At 37.1% G+C, this 21435-nt stretch overlaps 1 protein-coding gene across 1 annotated transcript in view; it reads right to left on the bottom strand.

The window, feature by feature from the left end:
• Positions 1-20207, bottom strand: part of unc5db (unc-5 netrin receptor Db) — a 236460-nt gene extending 216253 nt beyond the window's left edge. The window contains exon 1 of the mRNA XM_051662360.1: positions 19924-20207. Within this exon, the coding sequence (XP_051518320.1) occupies positions 19924-20008 (85 nt within the window). The 5' untranslated portion in view covers positions 20009-20207. The remainder of the gene's footprint in view (positions 1-19923) is intronic.
• Positions 20208-21435: the final 1228 nt, after the last annotated feature.

The raw sequence follows: 21435 nt of genomic DNA, 5'->3' as shown, positions 1-21435 counted from the left end.
TGGGCAAAGTCCTCGACGGTGTCAACAAACAGGCCAACCTGGGAAATGGGGGTGTCAAGGAACCGTGCATTGTCCGCCTCTCCCATCTCGACCAAGTTGAGCCAAAGGTGGCACTCCTGGACCACCAGGGTGGACATCGCCTGCCCGAGAGACCACGCCGTGACCTTCATCGTCTGGAGAGCGAGGTCGGTCGCTGAACACAGTTCCTGCATCAATCCTGGGTCAGAACTACCCTTGTGCAGTTCTTTTAGTGCCTTGGCTTGGTGTATTTGCAGGAGAGCCATGGCGTGCAGGGCGGAGGTGGCTTGTCCAGTGGCACCGCAGGCCACAGTCGTCAGGGATGGGAGCTTCGGGCGCCCATGCCTTTCTCTTATTTTCGCTCTGCCGAAGTGCCCAGGGGCATTCTCTGCACTCCACGGGTGTAGAGAGGGAGAAGCCGCTGAAATGCGCCGTAAATCCAGCAGTTTTGAGGTGCGCCTTTGAAGGGAATTGAATTCAGTGCACTGAATACAACTGCTCGGCTCCGAAGAGAAAATCTGAATGAGTTGTTGCATACCAGCTCCTTTTATACCCGTATGTCTGGGGGAGTGGCATGCAAATTCCATTCACCAATTCTCATTGGCCTTTTTTCAAAAAAGCAGAGGTGTTTGGGGCTACATCGACACAAAATCGAGTGAGTGACAGATAGGGAACACTAAGCCATCTCATGGCCTGTTTTTATTGGCCGGGCATTCACGGGGATGTTCGCCGGTGGTGTGTGGCATGCTGTGAATGTCAGCTGGTGAATCTGCTGGCCACTCCAAAAGCGCCGTTGCAGCCTCTTCCATTGATCGAGGTTCCTTTTGAGCGAATTTGCATATGGCCCGACGAGGTCTTAGAACGGACCGCACGTGGACATCGCTTTGTGTTAATCCTAGTGGATTATGCAATGCGATATTCGGAAGCAGTGCCGCTGCGCAACATCTCAGCACATAGTGTTGCGGAGACACTCTTCAAAATTATCTCCCGAGTAGGGTTTCCGAAAGAAATCCTCACTGATCAGGGCACGGCATTGTAACGTACACTATGCGAGCTGTACGAATTATTGGGTATTAAATCGATTCGGACAAACGTGTACCATCCCTAAACGGACGGCTTGATCAAACGATTTAATAAAACCTCAAAGAATATGATTCGTAAGTTTGTGCATGATGATGCTCGGAATTGGGATAAGTGGCTTGAACCCCTGTTATTTGCAGTGCGAGAGGTCCCGCAAGCCTCCACGCTGTTTTCCCCATTTGAATTGTTATATGGGCATAAGCCCCATGCCGTGTTAGACGTCATGAAGGAAAATTGGGAGGAGGGACCTTCACAAAGCACAGGGAGATAAAGTACTTGTATTACTGCCCACATCGAGCTCAAAATTACTCAGGAAGTGGCAAGGGCCCTTTGAGGTCACACGGTGAGTTGGGGAAGTCGATTATGAGGTGGTGCGTACGGATAGGGGTGGAGCACGTCAGATTTACCATCTCAACCTACTAAAACCATGGAGAGAGGTGGTACCCGTTTCCTTGGCGACGGTAGCTCCGGAGAGGGAGGAGCTCAGACCAGAGGTGAATCTAAAAGCCAATAACTTCACCCCGGTCCCTGTGGAGACCACCTCTCGCCGTCACAATGTACGGAGGTTGCCAGGTTGCAGAATAATTTCTCTGACGTATTCTCGCCTCTCCCTGGCCACACTAATCTTATAAAACACCACATCAAGACAACCACTGGGGTAGTTGTACGTAGTCGTCCATATCGCTTACCCGAATACAAGAAACAGGTAGTACAGGAAGAATTAAAGGCCATGCTCGATATGGGGGTAATAGAAGAATCCCACAGTGATTGGGCCAGCCCGGTGGTTCTGGTGCCTAAGAGCGATGGCTCAGCCCGGTTCTGCGTGGATTATAGGAAAGTTAACGCAGTGTCGAAATTTTATGCTTATTCAATACCTCGTATTGATGAACTGCTCGATCGGTTGGTTGCGGCTCGCTTTTATTCAACACTGTATTTGACAAAGGGATATTGGCAGATCCCCTTGAAAAACACACTTCTCCACACCGTTTGGGTTACACCAATTTGTGACCCTTCCGTTCGGTTTGTTTGGGGCCTTGACTACGTTTCAGCATCTAACGGACAGGATCCTCAGACTGCACGCTGCGTATACCTACTTGGATGATATCATTATCTTAGTAGTGATTGGCAGCGGCACATGCAGCATCTGAGGGCAGTTCTGAGGTCGCTGCGGCCATTGGGGCTCACAGCAAACCCGAAGAAGTGCACAATTGGACGGGTGGAGGTACGGTATCTGGGGTCCCAACTTAGTTCATGGGCCTAAGTGCCAACTGCCAAGTCTTTGGTCAAGACCCAAGACCAATAAGGAGGTGAGACAGTTCCTGGGGCTGGCTATTATCGAAGGTTTGTACTAATTATTCAGACGTCACCAGCCCGCTGACTGATCTTACTAAAAAGGAAGCTCCAGACTCGGTCCAGTGGACAGAGCCATGCCAACAAGCTTTCACGCAGATAGAAGCTGCACTTTGTGGCAGGCCGCTTCTGCATTCCCCTAACTTCTCTCTCCCTTTTGTTTTGCAGACGGACGCATCGGACTGGGTGCAGTACTATCCCAGGTGGTGGAGGGGAGGAGCGCCCGGTGCTGTACATTAGTCGGAAGCTCTCTATGAGAGAGACTAAGTACAGCACCATAGAAAAGGAGTGCTTGGCCATCAAGTGGGCCAGTGGGTCCTCACTCTCTGCTACTATTTGCTGGGATGGGCATTCACCCTCTGTGAAGTGGGGGTATGTGGCATGGCCAAGTGTTCGAGAGGAAGTGGTAAGTGTTTTCACCTGAGATGAATTGCTGCCAATTGTGATGTCTATGTTCACAGTGAGAGGTGGGGAGATAAAAGGCACCCAAAAGCCTGCATGTGTGTGTGTGTGTCCGTGCAGCCCACAGTGTCGAGTGTGACATTTTCTTTAATTGTGACAATAAAATACCTTTTTGAGTTGCCTTCCGCTTCCTCCTTTCCCTCCTCCACGAATGAACCTAATTACAGTGAGCTTTTAAATTTGAGTGTGAAAAATTCCAGGCAGCAGCCCAAAAATGCACCCGAGTATAAAGGGTTTTAAACATTGTAACTGGATTTAGTTTTATTTGCTATTTTGAGGTAATGAAACCCTGCTACTCACCCTTGATTCTGTGCAAATGACCCTCATGAATATCAAGGCTACAGACAGTAAGTGTCGCAATGGGGTGCCTTTAGGTTGTTTACGATTCAAAGGGAAATCATCCTCCAAAGGAACGTAATATGCTCCAACATTTGTAGGGAGACTCAATTTGAGTACCGACTACTCTGTGAATAATCAACAGTTGTAAATTAGAAGACAAAGCGGTAGCTTTATAATTAACATGAAAAATTTCAACTGAGTTTTTATTCTTGAGCAGTAGTGATTGAATGTTTTTTATCCACTCAGAAATCATACTACTGGATCAAAAGCACAATTAAATGAATTCAGAATATTCCAGATTTGTTTTGTCCTTATTTAGTTTTGTGACTCTTAGATACAGCATCTAAATGCACAAGAATTAGCATGACCCTCAGTGTAGGTGCAGGTTAAATCAACAAAGATGCTGCTCAGCATCCTCCTGAGATGGATAAGAAGAATGCAGTGTCAGTGAGAGGCGGGTGGAGCCCACTGTAGGTCGGACTCAGAAAAACTTTGCACTGGAACAAAAGAAAATGGCACTAATGATAGAAACTTGGAGAGAACAAAAAAAAAGAGAGCAAAAATAACTTCAGGCAATGATAAAAAAAAAAAAACAGTGATTTTATACACCACTCAAACCAGATTGAAGAGAGTTAGTATAATCCCTGGGACCCACCAAATAAAAAACGTTTATTTATCAAACACAGATAAATAAATGTGTAAATGAGAGAAGAAACACTTCAGATATTTCACAATTTTCTTTTATGTGTGCAGATAAAACTATCTGCATGAGGACAAAGAGCATTATAAATATTACTGCAGACAGACACAGATAAATCCCATAAACTACTGCCAGGGCAAAAGGGACTCTATCTTAAAACATTTTATGTCATTATAGTGTTTGGTGCCTGAGAAACATACAAAATATTTTTTTAAATATAATTGAGTGCATTAAGACTCAGTCAACACTGTAAGAAAATGAGGGGAAGACACTTAATTTACCAATCAACTTTTAGGGTTGATTATTTATTTTTCTTTTTTAATGTCTTATGTAATGCTGTTATAAATAAAGAAAATAAAAATGTAATAGCCATTAAAATAAGGGATATATTCTTAAATAATTAAATAAGGCACTGTACAATATTATTTCGCTTACACTACTACTCAAATAAATAAATAAATACATGATGGACATGAAGTATTTTAATTGAAAGTATTTTATTAGCTTACTTGTAGAGACCACTGAGATACAGAACCAGAACACAGCTACATAAGAAATCTAGGTTTCCCGGACGAGCGATCAGTTAAAAACCAACGAGAGAATGCGATCATGGAAAAACCCTAAACATTTGTTATTTCTTTCAAAGCCCGTGATGTCCTCTTTATGATAAACCAGGACATCAAGTACAATGTCCTCTATCGTGATCTCATTAGTATTTTTAGATATTCATAAATGTTTGTACATTTTGCACATCATATTTATGTATATGACATCCATGGGACTAAATAATAAAACTATTTTCATTCAGTAAAAGTCAATGTTAATGTGTAACAAAGTGAGTTTCACACATTTTCTGATTCTTTTTCTTAAACTTCCAATTATTTGAACCCCCAAGGACTTTTGTATGCCTGAAAAGTTGTTCAAACGTGTCTCTGCAAACATACAAAAATGTACACGTGCTAGATCTAGGGGAGGGTAAAAATATCGATTTTCCGATGCATCGTGATCCTCATTTGAACGATCTCGATATTGATACTTAAATCCCAAGATCGATCTTTTACTCTATGTGCAACCCTTTACTTCAATGATAGGAAATCACTCATATTTGTAACAAAATTCCACGCTATGTGACTAAAGATTTATATATTTGGCAACTGGCAGGTAAATGTTTAGATTTCACTCACCAGTTCATAATTTGTTAAGTATAGTCATGGAGTATTCAGCAGCGAGATCCTTTCAATGCATGCTGAGAGTAAAAGTTGTTCCATTAATGTGTGTCCAAAGACCAGATACACGTGACTCAATTGTCACTGAATAATGTCTCTTTTAATACTCTTTTTGTTATTTACAGTCAGTTATTGATCATAAACAACAAAAAAATAAACATTTAATTCTAATCAGGCATAGCACAGATGAGATACAGCCATTCGAGTTTCTCTTGTTAACATGTGCTTATTTAGCTAAAGACGCTTTTTACAGAAATGCAGGATGCCCTTAAAGAGACAGTACCGGTTTTTATCATGTGTTCAACAAATCAATGTAAATACCTATAAATAATACAAATAATGCAATTAAACAATAAAAATGTAAAAAAAAAAATAATAATAATAATCAATATAATATAATATTTATTGATTAAATACATTGATTTTTCATTTTTAAAAAGCTAAAATGTGACCAAAATGATGAAAAACGAATAAAATATAATTAGTCAAATTAATATTTTCATATTGTATCTAGTTAGAAGGTCCCCTGTATAATTCACAGGATTAGCTGGGAGAGAATTTATTTCATATGTAAGCAAAAGGGACATTATAACTAAAATATAACCATATGAATCAATACTGAATCGTAATCTAATCAAATCGAGAGCTTGTGAATTGGAATCTAATCGAATCTGGAAATCTGTATCGATACCCAGCCCTAGCTAGATCTACACTTTATGTCCAAAAATCTACAAACACTAATGAGATCATGTTGCCTCTACCAAGGACAAAAATAAATTGTTGGGTCCCAGAAGGATAATGTAGCAGTTTGTCAAACTGAAGGAAGAAAAAAGGTAACCAATGAATGTCACCAGATGATCAGTTTGGATTCCATTCACTTTTACATGTGCAGATAAAACAATTTATATGAGGACAACGAGTATTATAAATATTCTTGCAGACAGACACAGATAAATCCTATAAACTACTGATTGGGCAAAAGGGAATCAATCTTAAAACCGTCATATAAAAAAATTTATTTCGTCTGTGGGTTTGCTGTGACATCAGCCACCCTCTGACATGGAAAAGGTTGCTGTAATATCCATGCAATAAAGATATTGACTAACAACGGGTTAGGTCATTCAGGGGAATTACAGAACAATCCAACAGTGAAATATATGTATATAGATAGAGTTATCTGAAAACTATTACATATTTGTTGTCATGTGACGCAGTCATGTGATCCATTCAACCCAAAACAATTAAGATGGCGGCCCATGTTGTAGCACCGTTATTGTGCCTGTTATTCATTTTGAGAGCATTATTAAAGATAAATGTTACTTTGTACAACCTTCATAATGCATTCGCAAAGTTGAATAGGAATTGCTGTCCAGCGACGAAACACGAGAACAACTGCATTTCAGCCCGTACATGGAACGGGTCATTTTCGCATGAGCAGTAAGGGGATTTAAGAGTTTTCATATGTTTTAGTGTGTACGAGCAACTTTTGGAAAACACTTCAAAACTGCAGTGTGGATGGAGAGCATTTCGAAAATGAAAACGCCATTTTCAAATGTATCCGGATTAATGTGGACGTAGACTATGAATTGTACTGCTTTAATAACAAGCTCGCTAAAAACAACATCAAAAAATCACGTTAGCTAAAGATGGCCTTGTCTTTCCCTCCAGTTAATGTGCATCTGTTGCAGTTACAAATCACATAGGCCTAGTTTTCCATCTGTTTCTATTACCTCTTTTTGAAGAAGTGGCTTACAAATTATGAAAACAATAAATTATATTTGACATTATATTAGTTTACCATTACCATTAGTTTTGTATCTTTACCAAATTGTTCTCCAAGTTTCATGCTTGTTTGATCATTTGTTGTCTTTAATAAAGTAGGGGAAACATTTTTACATACAAAGATCCTGATTTAAGTCTGTTTAAAGTATGCAGACCATGATGCACACATACATTGAGATCTGTTATGTTATCACTCTGGCAAAAAAAAAAAAAAAGAAAAAAAAAAAAACATGGCAATACTGCCGCACTAAATCAGTGTATGACAAGCAAAGGTCCGAATTTTGTTTTTGCTGTATCCTGTACATGAATGTGAAAATCTCACAACAGACACAAAATGCCTCTTCTTCATTTATGTCATTATATTAAAGAGCCATGAACACCAAAAACACATTTTTTTAGAAGTTATGTACACTTTGCACATCACTGAAAACAATGGTAGCTCTCATCATGTTTAATACTAAGGGGAACGTGGTTAATTGTTTTGTTTTGTTTTTTAGCCATAACATTCTTCCAGTTTAAAAACTAAAGTTGAAGCAATGTCACAAAATGTGAGGTATATGTGTAAAGTTTAAGATGAGACTGGTTAAAGAGTATGTATAGGCTATTCGGTTCTGAGTGTTTCTCCATATTATTAATGAGAAACAACGCTTCCATCCAGTAACTGCACTGGCTCATGCTTATGATCTTGCATTACAGTAAAGAATTAAAAATCATTCACAGATGCGACAGCAGCTCTGGCACAAGTTCAACAGAACTCGCAAAACAGACGTGAGAGCAGAATTTTGCACTAAACACCGTGGTGAGATCAAAATCACTCATCAGAATGGGCCGCAGTCCATAACCGGACCGGAGCAAGAATGTTTATTGGCTGCAGTTTTGCTACTCTATGCTCCAAACATGAACCAGCAATGTTTAGATGTAGGGCTGAAATGATTAGTCGACGTTATTGACAACGTCGACAATGAAAAATTGGCAAAAAAATGTTTGTTGTTGAATAGTCATTTTATCTCATTTAATGTAAAATAAGATCACATTAAACTCTAATGATGACGCACAAGAGCAGCACTGCAGCTCGCGCCTGACTGAGGAGTGGAAGAATTACACAGCTCATGTTCCAGATGCATGGTCCACGGTCTAAACTTTCACAGTTTCAGATGATGTAGATAACAAAGTATGAGGGAATTATAATGCAAAAATACAAAATAAGTAAATACAGAAGCACTCTCTTTGTGGAATAAGTGGATCTGGAGCTGGAGCTCCGCTGAAGCAAAACTTGCATGTGGAGCATCTTTAAAGGGAACACCCTGGCATTACATCTTAAATGCAACTATATTTAATGCGTTACAGCTTTATTAAAGTTCAAATAATACGGAAGCAGATCACCAAAACTGGCATTTCTCTGTGCGGTCAGCGCCTCTTCTATGAGTGGATGTTCTGATCTAAGGGGGGGAGATTGAAACTGCACCCGGCTGATGCACACTCTGTCACAGGGAGCTCATCCTTCGATCACACGTGCTTAATGCAGATAGATTATAATGTGATGGCTCGCGACTTATTGAATCATAATATATGGCACTGTGCATTTCTTATCATGAAGAAAATTGGCAATACGCAGCTTTATTACTAAGAGAGAGTTTTTTTTTTTTTTTTTGTGAGTTAATGATGGATTGAAGTGAACAGAAAGGTGAGAGAGGGTAGTCTTCACCCCATTATACACTGGCTCGTTTTCCAATATAAATATCTAAAATTCCTTTAAAACAACGTACATTTTCTTTAGCAGCTATACTGCAGAAGAAAAAATTGTTATCTGAGAATGTTTAATATAATATAAAAAATACAAATATTTTAAAATATCTAAAAATCCTTTATTAAAAAAGATGCATTCACCTGAGAAGCAGCATATAAGATATGTAGACTTGCTTTTAGAGAATAGATCTTGAATATAAGTATATTTTGTCTTTACTGCACTTGCAGAAGTATAGCAAAGTGAAAAAATACACTTATATACAAAATACACTTATATTTAAGATACTTTCTATTAAAGCAATTCTAAATATCTTTGTGGCAGCTGGGGCGTGGTCGAGCGTCCGTCCGGAGAGAGAGAAAGTGGTAAGGGAGCTTGCACCTGAGCTAGATTATGTGTAACACCTGTCTCAGATTCCAGTGCGCATGGGGAGAGAGGCATATAAGCAGCCACACCACCAGCAGAGAGGGTGAGAGAGTCTGGCACAAAGAAGGCCACGGTGCTCCTGAAGCTGAAGCTGTTACGTTTAACCTGTTATGTTTATGAAGCTGATGTGTTAAATACCTACGTGCCTGTGAAGCTGATGAATTTGTTAAGTTGTAAAGCACTGAAGTGGCCTATTAAAAGTCCTACCTGAGCCAGGAAAAACTTGCTTCCCTGTGTTCTCCTTCCCGCCTGTTGTGAAGCTGTTCTACAATCTTATATGTTGCTTCTCAAGTAAATGTTTTAAGAATTTTTAGACTATTTTAAATGGAAAACAATACAAAAACACTTGATAACAATAGGATTTTTTGCAGTGAATTTCTTTACTGAATTAAACTTAATAAAAAGTATTTTTGTCACTTTAATTCAGTGAATGTCATTTAGAGGTATTTTTTAAAGATGATTTTGTCCTCTTTATTGTTAGTAAGCACGTTTAATACAACCTTTTAAGGCATAACTGAATAATCGGTTAAGAGCTAATGATTAATCGTTGCAATAATCGCAGAATAGTCGAATAATCGTTCTAATAATCGTTAGATTAATCGATTATCAAAATAATCATTAGCTGCAGCAATATTTAGATGGACATATTGCCTTTAAAACAACGTACATTTTCTTTAGCAGCTATACTGCAGAAGAAAAAATTGTTATCTGAGAATGTTTAATATAATATAAAAAATACAAATATTTTAAAATATCTAAAAATCCTTTATTAAAAAAGATGCATTCACCTGAGAAGCAGCATATAAGATATGTAGACTTGCTTTTAGAGAATAGATCTTGAATATAAGTATATTTTGTCTTTACTGCACTTGTTCTAATAATCGTTAGATTAATCGATTATCAAAATAATCATTAGCTGCAGCAATATTTAGATGGACATATTGCCTTTAAAACAACGTACATTTTCTTTAGCAGCTATAATTTGAGTCTTCTCAAATTCATGTCCACTTTCTTTTTGGTATCCTTTTAATCGTGTTAACAGGATTTAGGCCCACAGGGTTTACCGGCATTACGTCATTATGTCAGCAAAGTTGGAATACAGTTTCATTTACACAAACAAGGTTAGTAAGAGATTTTATCAAATTAAAGTCATGTTAACATGTATGTGCTTTACTGACTCTTTTTTTTTCTTTTAAAAAAAGGGACGAGTCAAATTAATTTTTTGTGGTAATCAACGTTATGCCACAAATGCTGTCAATAGAGTTTACTGTAACTTGTTTTAAACCTGAAACTTTCCTTGTAAGAACAAATATCTATGAATTTGTTAATTCTCTAAGCAGTGCTTGTTTTAGTGGCAATGCCTGTTCTGAGTGCTCTTCTCACTTGATTCTCAAAAGTTTAAACAAAACATCAAAATCTTTGATTTGCAAACTGTTCTATCGTCTTTACTCTTCCCAAGTACACACTTTTGTCCCTTGATTTATATACAGCAAAGTGCACCAAAACTCTTTTGTTTTTGTCAGCACACACATTTTGATGTTCAGACATCTCTATTGTAGGGATTTCCAGATACCATTTTTATTTTTATTTTTTTGAGAACGATTACGAGTACGAATACTTCTTTTTCGGTACTTGCCGATAATGATTCCTGTTTTTTTATTATTATTATTATTATTATTTTTATTTTTTTCCTGAATTCCATTTCAACAGTTATTTCAATTTTATCATCAAAATGGTATCTAAATAAATTCATAAACTTTAATCAAATGAAAACAGAATCATTAATTTTCGACGTGATATTGTATTATTTTTATTAATTGTGCTTTTTTACAGGACCTCACAGCACAATACAAAATACAACATTGGAGTTGTTTTTGGCAAATAAAGTGCTGCATAACAGAGCATCATAGGTGTGAGATATTGCTTAAATATAAAACAATTAATATTGGTTTATTATCAGTAGCAGTAGTAGAAGTAGTAGTTGTTTCACACTGAATATTACACAACTATGCAATAGTGATATATTTCTGTCACAATTTTTTTCAATTTAAATTGAGCTTTTATTTTGGCTGAAGCTTTTATTTTGGAGTGAAGCCATTTCTGTGTGTTTTTGACGGTAGCTTATCTGACCCAATGTGACTATTTAACTGCAAAAAGCTGCTATTTAATTAAATAAATATGTAGTCTGTATGTGCCTCGTGCTACAAAGTAAATCAGCGATCTGCTCGCTGTTTCTGTGTACTTTTGATGGTAGCTTCTCTGACCCAATGTAATTATTTAACTGCAAAAATCTGCTATTTAATTAAATAAATATTAAACGATATTTTTGCTGTCATTTGCTACAAACAGAGCAGGCAATGCTCATAATGATGTTTCCCGTGTACAACACCGGCTACACACATTTACATGCGCTCGTATTTGAAGCACGCAGCACATGCAAACTATATATTATCTCATAAAATCACAGCCTTTGCGGTTAAATAATCACACTAGGACATAATGTGATTTTAATTTGTGCGCTAAATGTTTATGGAATGACATTCATACATCAGTTGGTATCAGTTTTTGGTATCTGAGCATTTTTACTCACATGAGTACAAGTACATGAGCGTGGTATCGGACCCGATTCCGATACCAGTATCGGTATCGGGACATCCCTACACCATTGTGTGTGTGTTGTTCTGATAAACTTTAATTACTTTGAATCGCCATCACCAATATTTCTGTCAGTCACAGCTGTAATACTTTATCTTTAAATCTACTCCTGTTAAATCCCTCAGTTTGTCCTAATATGCGTGATGCACACCTTACATACCAAGAATGTGTACGTTTCTTGATGCATTGTGTGGGATTTTTCAGATTTCCTCAGCAAAGTCATTAGATTTTATGGGACATGTTTAGTTTATGTAAGAAGTTTGTGCTGTTCTCAAGTCAATGTACAAAAAGCTGGTATATATGCATATTAAACCTTGAGGTCAGAACATACTGTACAACTTTACAGTATCTCCAAAAGGGAAAGACAATATGTCTGACATGTAACTCCTTGGTTGTTACTGCCAGGCAACATAACGCATTAACATATAACAGGTGTCCCAAATTGCATACTTCTGCAATATTCTACGTCATTTTGTAGTGTATGTAATGCGAATAGTATTTTCACACTGAAAATTCTACAACCGAAAAAAGTGTGTGTGTGTGTACTGTTGGACACTAAATATTTCTGTGTAGTAAAAAAACTTTAGTGTTCTATTTTACTTGAGAAGTGAATCATTTTACATAAACTACATTGCTGAGTGCATAGTGTATAGTGTGCATTTATAGTCATTTTACAATGGCTTTGAATGTGGTTCATCCAATCAGAATTTAGAACTATAAAATGTATAATTTGCTTTTATTGCCTTTCTCTGCTTTATTAAATTATCTGGAAAAAAGGATTCTTACACCAAATCGCTCTCTAAATTTAAATATTTTTGCTAGCTGTCTTACAAATCAGCCACTGACGGTTTTTGATAACTATAGCCAATTGCTTCTGAAGACCTACTAACACTTACTGTAATACTAATACATAATACCACACATGTTCAGATATTATCAGAAACATAGGCTCTTTTAAATGTTGCAAAATGTGTGAAAACTTCTGCTCAGCCGAAATTTTATCTTGCACCTCCAAACACAAGCTTGCATATCTTTGGAGTAAAGGTGATTTGAATGACATAACAATGATGCTGAAAATGGTGATGATATATGAAAGGGGCATTAGTACTACTGTATGTCACTTTGAATATGTGTTTGTGTTTATAGCATGTAAATGCTCTTCTGAGAAAATTAATTCATGAAGATTTATGGACTAGGTTCTCCTACCTGCACATGATTAACCACTGAGGCTGGGCACTGCACTGATTGTTCTGAAGGTGGGAGAGGAGATGATGAAAACCACAGAAGAGCCTGAAGGCAGATCAGCCCACCTTGCTTCTACTTTAAACTAATAAAGTTAAATTCGCCCACTGTTCAAAAAATAAATATTTATTCACAAAACCCCCCAGGTGAAGCACTGTAAAACCAAAGCTTTTTTTTCCACACTCATATGTAAGAGTGGCTAGGAGTTAATCCTCAAGGTTTCACTGTCTAGACTTTCAATTACTATGCTTACCATAGGGCTGGGCATTTTTTTCCGATTAATTCAAATTTGCATTTTGACACAATTTGTTTTTTTGTTTTTTTAAATCGGGATTTTGCCAAAAATATTGCAAACGCTATAGTTAGATACACTGTAAATCCACCAAAGGCTCAATAAGGAAGAGAAAAAAATTCATAGCTCTTGTCTTAATGCCGATCTGATCAGCTGCACTTGTGTGGCACGCTCCAAATGAATGTGACAGGTTAACAACACGGAGACTAATATAAAAGACAGCGGTAATATTCCCAGTACGATTGTACACAGTGTGCTTGTAGCTCAGCTTCGTCCATCATGCAGGTATACACCAGCTTAAGACCATAATTGGCCTTGGCTTGCACATGTTGATGAACGGCCTCTTTTCTTTTTACCCATAAAAAAGTGTTAGTTACGTGACAGTTACAGGCGCTTCACTTCAAATCATGGAGAGGCTATATATGGGAGAATCAAACATCCGCCGCTCATTTTGCCATGATGATTCAGATAGATCTCTAATTATTGCTTTGTTCTGTGACGTGTTTCAAGTGTACTGCATCTATAGCCAACATTTGGCAAGCGATCATTTTGACAAACTTTGCTAGTTGAATTGTAATGATAAATTATTTCATAGTACTGTGCTGCTCAGCGTGAACAGCTAGAGGGTGTGTCTCTATCTGCAGGGGTTTATGAATATACACACAAATTGTTTGATATACAATGAGTACTTTCTAGATAAACTTCATTTAGATAAAATGAATACCTACACAGTTTTATGTTTAATTATTTTGCAGTTTTCTTATTCTATTATTTCAGAACATCTGGGTTTATTAGAATTTAATTTATTTTACATTTACACTGTGTTGACAAATTCCCGATGTGGTGCATTTGTAAATTTTTCTTGCACTCCTTGTTTCCTATAATGAAAAGAACTTGGATTTCTCTAACCAGGTTGCCTTGCATTCTAATAAAGAACATACAATTTGAATCATGTTGGAGTACATTTAAAAGTTGAAAAAATCTAATCGAAATTGAATCGTGAATCATCCATAAGTTTGATAAAAATCAAGATTTTATTTTTTTGCCATATCGCCCAGTCCTAACATTCCATACATTTACATTTACATTTATTAACTTGGCAGATGCTTTTATCCAAAGCGACTTACAAAAGAGGAAAACATAAGCGAATCATCTTAAGGAGACATTGGTACAAAAAGTGCCATATTACAAAGTTTCACTAGCATCAGAATAGTAGTATTCAAAACAGATTAAAGTGCAACCATATTTTTCTTTCACAAAAACAAGGATCATGTAATTTCCTTATTTATTCTTTATCTATTCTTTATCATAGATCCCATTAGGTGCTAATAGTATCAGCTAGACTAGAGAATTGTCCTTCCGCAGAGCAAGGAGCTGGTGCTTTTTTTACTGTCTCACAGCTGAGTGTTCAGTCATTTGGATTCATTTAAATGTAAATTTCAGCTTTGAGCAGCACTGCATTGGCACACTGTTAGAAGACTTGAGAAGATGATGGATTCTGTAAGTAAGAGGAAAAATACACAGGACCTCTGTTGCTTCCAGACTGACTGTTTTCTCTCATATAGTGGTCTATTATTGGCAAAGTTTGGAATGTAGACAATTTTCTACTTTTCTCATGAACACAATTATCATTCATTATGTTTCTTCAAAGGATTGCTGATTGCTATTTATGTTTTCGAAAAGATATGCTAAACTGTACTGTATATGTGCACTAATTTAAATTCCTTCTCAAATGTCTCATTCAAGGAATATTTCGGGGTCAATACAAGTTAAGCTCAATCGACAACATTTGTGACAATGTTTATTACCACAAAAATTTATTTCGACTTGTACCTCCCTTTCTTTAAAAAAAGCACAAATCTGGGTCACATTATAACATTGATTTTTCCTTTTCTTTTTTTTTTTCTTTTTTTTTTAAAGGAGCAATGAGTTAAAATGATTTTTTGTGGTATTCAACATTATGCCACAAATTCTGTCAATTGAGCTTAACTTGTGTTGAACCTGGAATATTTCCTATTAGGGGGAGAAGGGGGAAATAACAAAAACAAAAATGTAATTGTGATCACAGAACTGTATTTTTACTTTTTAATAAAAATAAATAATTCAGTTGAAGTTATGCCCCTACAATTGTTACTGTGAAGTACAATGTGTTGATGGTCGATTAAAATAGAAGAACTGCATATAATTAAATCAAATAAACAAAAGGGATTAATAATGAGCAAAAGAGTAACTACTGTACAATGCAATACTGTACAAAGTCAAATGTAATGAAAAAGAGACACAACTCCAGATAGGAGATGCTGAAACCAATTGGTTAAAGCCATACTTTGTCACATGTACAGTACTCACTTCCACACATGAAACCTGGTAAATTGCAGTAAAATTGTTGAATTGCCTTTACTGGTAAATGTACCACATCTGATATTCACAAATACACTAGCTTTTGGTCTTTTTTTCCATTTAGCTACCATTCACACATCAGCAAAAAAATTCCATTAAACTTAGTTGTTGTTCATTATTTAATCAGTTGACAAATTTCTTTATCCGCTCGGACAAAGAGAAGCTACACCACTTCTAAAATCTGAACAGAATCTAAAAATACTATGTGTCACACACTTACCGACAATATCATTGGCTACAGACAAAAACTAGGCATCACACACTAAACGACTGAGAATCACTCCAGCTGTCAAGTCGATCTAATCACAACTCACTTGGAAACACATGGCCCCACTCTAGGAGACACATGACAAATGTAAAAAAAATGGATGTAAGGGAGCGCTGCTTTTCTGTTCTTGGGTAGAAAGACGAAGACTGCATAGCGAGTTGGAGGTGAGTATCGTTAAATGTTTTCTCCACTTTAATTTCTTCTTTTACCATCTCCATATCTTTGTGGTCCAGTGTCGTGGCTGCACGCTATCGATTTCCATTGGCTGCTCACAATATGACTTCAGATTTGAGTCGTGGAGCATCACACACTACGAAATTTCTTCTATAGTCTAGGGATGGGCATTCTCGAGTAATTTTGTAGTGGAGTACTCTAACCAAACAAAAATTAGTAATCGATTACTTGTAAATTAAAATTAAAGACAACAAGTATGACACCTATGTAAAATTTATGTTTTGTTTTATTCACAAACATTACCAGGATCAACAAACTATTCTTTTATTTTTTGGTTAAAAAAAGAAATGAATAATATGCATTAATAAAAATTACCAAAAAAAAAACAAAAAAAATGTATTGCACAGCTTGCACAGAAACCAAAAACTATTACACACAGTATTCTGTGTGCTCACTTTTTAATTATTCAGTAGTAGCTAATATAAATTTTTAAAAGTATTAAAGGTTATTAAGCTTTCAATTTAGATGAATAAACAAGCTTTAATATTAAAAAAAGCATATAAAATTAGTAAGCCTCTGGGTTCTATGAACACTTATGCACCACTTACGTGCTGTTTCTTCTTGCTGTGTAAATGTCTTTAATTTCTTCATAATCGTGATACATTGTGCTGTGTAAATGTATTTTAATTTCTCATGATTTCATGATGATCTCTTGTGCGGTGTAAATGCATTTTCATTGACTCTCTCGTGAGAAGTGAATCTGAATCATGCACTCTCTCTCCATGTTTCATGTGATTGGCTGTTCGTTGCAAACGTCACTCATTCGTATGCACAAATAGGTGAACTAATCCTAAACTCAGGATCAAAGCCTGAGTTGACAGAGAAAGCTGGTGAACAGAATCATGGTACCAACTGAGCCTGATTGGACTGGTTTGGTTTTGTCGACTCAAAACCAATCCTGTAACCCTGAGTTTGTTTAACTAGCTTCATGGTACAGGCCCCTTACTTTAAACCAACACCTAAAGCTTTATCAGTCCTTCTGATGGATTATGTTGTTAAATTTCCATTATTGTATTATTTTCATTCTATAAGTACTAAGGCATTCAGAGGCATAGCATCCATTGTAATGGTACACACGACAGTGGATGTATAATACATTTTTAACTCCCCAAGCGACTGTGGTGAAACTAAGGAGTTCTAGGGTGAAAGTTCTACCTGTCAATCAACCGCTGCGCTACAACAAGACTTTTGAACTTTGCTGGTTAAGTGCGGCATTAAAAAAGAAAATAACCATCTGATCTGAAAATTTGAAAAAGTGCATACATACATACATACATAAACAAGTTCACAGACCTTTTACAGTGTGTCTGATATCAACATAAAGTGACACAAATGAAAAGCACACACATCTGTAGCTCAGTTAACACAGGTACTCCGTTAAAACAACTGGGAATTCTGCTGTAAACCTTATGTTTGCGCTTAGATTAAATGCAAGTGTAATTGGCAGAAATGATATGCCACTTTTTTGCACTTTCTTTTTGTGCTTTTTTTATCATGTAGTAACACACAGATGTAATGAATGATATATGCAGTCATGAAATCAGAGACCCTCCACTCGAAATCCCAACACAGTTGGTCAAAAGAGACTCATATTATTAGGTGTAAATGCCAATTGCGCCTGACCACTTGTGATCTGATTGCCCAAAATGCATCTTTCATACCATGCAATAAACAGATGTGAACACACACAGTGGGAGAGTGAGAGTGAAGTCAGAACTGATGCACTAGGTTAAAAGGGTTTTCTTCTTTTTTCATCTGTCAAAATGATGGAGAGCATTTTTGGATTTTTATAAAGAGAGAGAGAGAGAGAGAGAGAGAGAGAGAGAGAGAGAGAGAGTATGAGGGTGCTTTCCACAGGTATTAAAATAAATGTAGGATATTATTGACATTGTTTGTCATTTTTATCCAATTTAGTTAGCCAGTGTCTATGTTTTATTTTTGTTATTTTGCTGTGGTAGCCTGTATGGCTCTTTGAAATAACTCAAAATGATGGCTTAGTATTATGGAACTGTTATGCGGTCAAGACCTAGAATATCTTCATAGCTGTGCATTTACTGAAAAACAACTGCACACCTTAGAACATCCATCAACCAATCAGAATCAAGCATTCAACAGCCATGTGGTATAAATTGTTATATGACATTACTTTTTTGCCTCAGTGCTACAAATAATCGTAAAACCGGTTAGCCGCAATTGTTTTTCAGACGGTAAGTTCAAACCATCAAAAACTCACACTGTGGCATAATTAATGGCCGCACATTTGTATCGCACTGGTTCTAGAAGTCATCAGTATACTCTCATGACTATGCAATCGGTGTTTCCTTCTGCTGGGGTAAAGGGGAGACTAACCGTTGCGTGCCATTTTGTGGGATCCATGAGGCACACACGCTCGAGTGAATGCATTGAGAGCCCTTTTAAAGTTTCACATTGGTTCCACTGGGCTTGCTGAGAGCAGTGTAGCACGGAGAACATTTCAGGCTCTGATCCTTCACATGAGTTGCACTCATAGTGAAGATATGATGCTCATCCACATTGATTTCATATTAATCTTCTTCAGCTAAATCTGACAAGATTATTATTTAGTTCAGGCTGACCTTTTGTGCAGTATACACTGGTTTAAGGTTGGTCACTGTCAACTGAGGTTAAAACAAGCAATGTGGGCAGGGTTGCTAATTTAGTAACAGGAACACACTGCCTGTATAGCCTTCCATATTTTCACAAATGTATTTGTCCACATACAGTGTGAATGGGATGTGTCTAAGAAATACTAATCATCATCATCATCATACATGATTCAATTATCTATAACTACAACACTTAAAATGACAATACAATAACCGTAAATCACCTCAAGTACACAACTGCCATCACATCACCTGAATGTCCATCAACTGCTCCTTAATAGGTCAACTGAGAAACACCAGACTGCACCAGGACAATACTAAGTGATGCTTTGCTTGAGTCGGCTATGCACACACAATTGTTTTAAGTAAAAGGGTTAATAACAGAGCTGAAACAAGTTGATTTTAATTGAGTGTCACAGTATTGAAATTTGGTCCATATAGAAAGCAGAAAAGGCTCATTTTGCACATTAGTGGATGAGTAAAGGGAAGAGTTTGTGCCCTTACCTTACATCCCTGATAGCACACGTACATCACCCATACATCTATTTGAGGTGTGTTTACATCTGGAAGATGTATTTTGTACGTTGTTTGCTCATCTTGCATGTCAGTATGTCTTGGATGTTAAAAAGACATTCAGCAGATGTCTTTGAGACCTTTATGATTTAGAATGTTTGTAAATCTGATCTTTTAAAGATGTTTAGCAGATGCTAATTAGAGTTTTCTGCTTTCCAGGTGAAAAGATCTAAAACAGACATCTCAGATATGTAAGTGTGCTTACCTGGGAAACAGAATGCAGAAATACTCAAATATCTGTCTTCGCCTGTTGAATGCGCACTTTCTGTGGAAACTCTGGATGTATTTCAGCTCTTTCAAATGTAGATATTTGTTAAAAGCTGTCGTTTCTAGCTAATCTCTTAAAGTGTTTTTCTGATGTAAATTAACTTTCGCGTGGAAATCAAACAGGTCTCGTGAGATTCTCGATACAACATAAAAGTTGATTATAAGTTGATACCAAACGAATGATAACAGCGATGGCACAATGTGTAAATATTACATGATTTCTTCCATAAGCAGCTCTTACCCCGACTGCTGGCGCACGTCGCGCAGAGAGCGAGAACCAAGATGATCTCCAAAGAACGCCGGCGTCTGTTCCCAGTACTTCCCATGTCTGCTCTGCTTCTTTCAAGCTCTTTTCAGGAGGCAAATTCTTCCTCTGTTTATGCTGTTGTGGTACGCCAGGCTGTGGTCACAGTTCCCATGTTTTTGCTCTGTGACATATATAACGGTCTCTCTCATTTTAATGCTCTGACTTCATTTTGAAAGACCGGCAGGCAGCATTCTTGTGCGCTGAACTTCGGAAACCGCGGCGCCTGCGAGGACTTGAGGTGCTCTTGTGAAGCTTGTTCTAGGGCGCTCAGACTTTCAGATGCCACACGTTCACATGCCGAACCAACCAATGGCACAGCGCGAGGGGCGGAGAGTTCTCCACACAACATCAGCACCATGTCAGCTCTGTAGAGAGAGTCAGGGCAGGAGGATATTTGTGCGCGCACTTACGATGGGACGATATGTAGGCATATGGTTCCACATGATGATGCTTAATTTTGATTAAGCCGTTGAATTGCTTTGCCAATTATGTAATGGTGAGATCTTTTCACTGAGAGGTATTATAACATGTCAAAAAACCCAGTAGGAACAGTGGAGTGTAAGAACAGTTTAACAGTTAACAACTGTTAAAGGGATAGTTCAGCCAAAAATAACAGTTCTCTCAATTTACTCACCCTCATGACATCCCAGATGTGTGTGACTTTCTTTCTTCTCCAGAACACAAACAAAGATTTTTAGATGAATATTTCAGCTCTGTTGGTCCTTACAATGCAAGTGAATGATGATCAGAACTTTGTAGCTCCAAAAATCACTCAAAGGAAAAGTAATCCATATGACTCCAGTGGTTAAATCTATATTTTCTGAAGCAATATGATTAGTGTGGGTGAGAAACAGATCAATATTTAAGTCCTTTCTTACTCTAAATCTCCACTTTCACTTTCAGATGTGAATGTGAAACTAAACAGGCACCACATGAGACTTTCAGATGTAAAAGTGAAAATGAAGATTTAGATTTAAAAAAGGACTTAAATTTCTGTTTTTCCCCAACACATATTATATCACTTCTGAAGATATGGATAACCACTGGAGACTTATGGATTACGTTTATGTTTCCTTTATGTGATTTTTGGAGTTACATAGGTCTGATCACCATTCACTTGCATTGTAAGGACCAAGCTGCTGAAATATTTTTCTAAAAATCTTAATTTGTGTTCAGCAGAAGAAAGAATGTCATGCACATCTGGGATGGCATGAAGGTGAGTAAATTGAGATCATTTTTATTTTTGTGTGAACTATCCCTTTAACAACAATTTTACAAGATTTCCTCAGATTAATTAACAAACTACTTGCACAACCTCTCCCTTCCTTTCTCTTTTTTAACATATAAAGGAGGGTTAAAAAGAAAACTTTAATACTTTTGTTATATAAACGGGAAATTCCATTAATGGAATATGTAAATAACATAATTTTACATAATAACTTTGTC

The sequence above is a fragment of the Myxocyprinus asiaticus genome, chromosome 3, assembly GCF_019703515.2.
Source record: "Myxocyprinus asiaticus isolate MX2 ecotype Aquarium Trade chromosome 3, UBuf_Myxa_2, whole genome shotgun sequence".
NCBI lineage: Eukaryota > Metazoa > Chordata > Actinopteri > Cypriniformes > Catostomidae > Myxocyprinus > Myxocyprinus asiaticus.
Note: the sequence above shows the minus strand (reverse complement) of the source record. Positions and strands in the feature narration are given on the sequence as shown.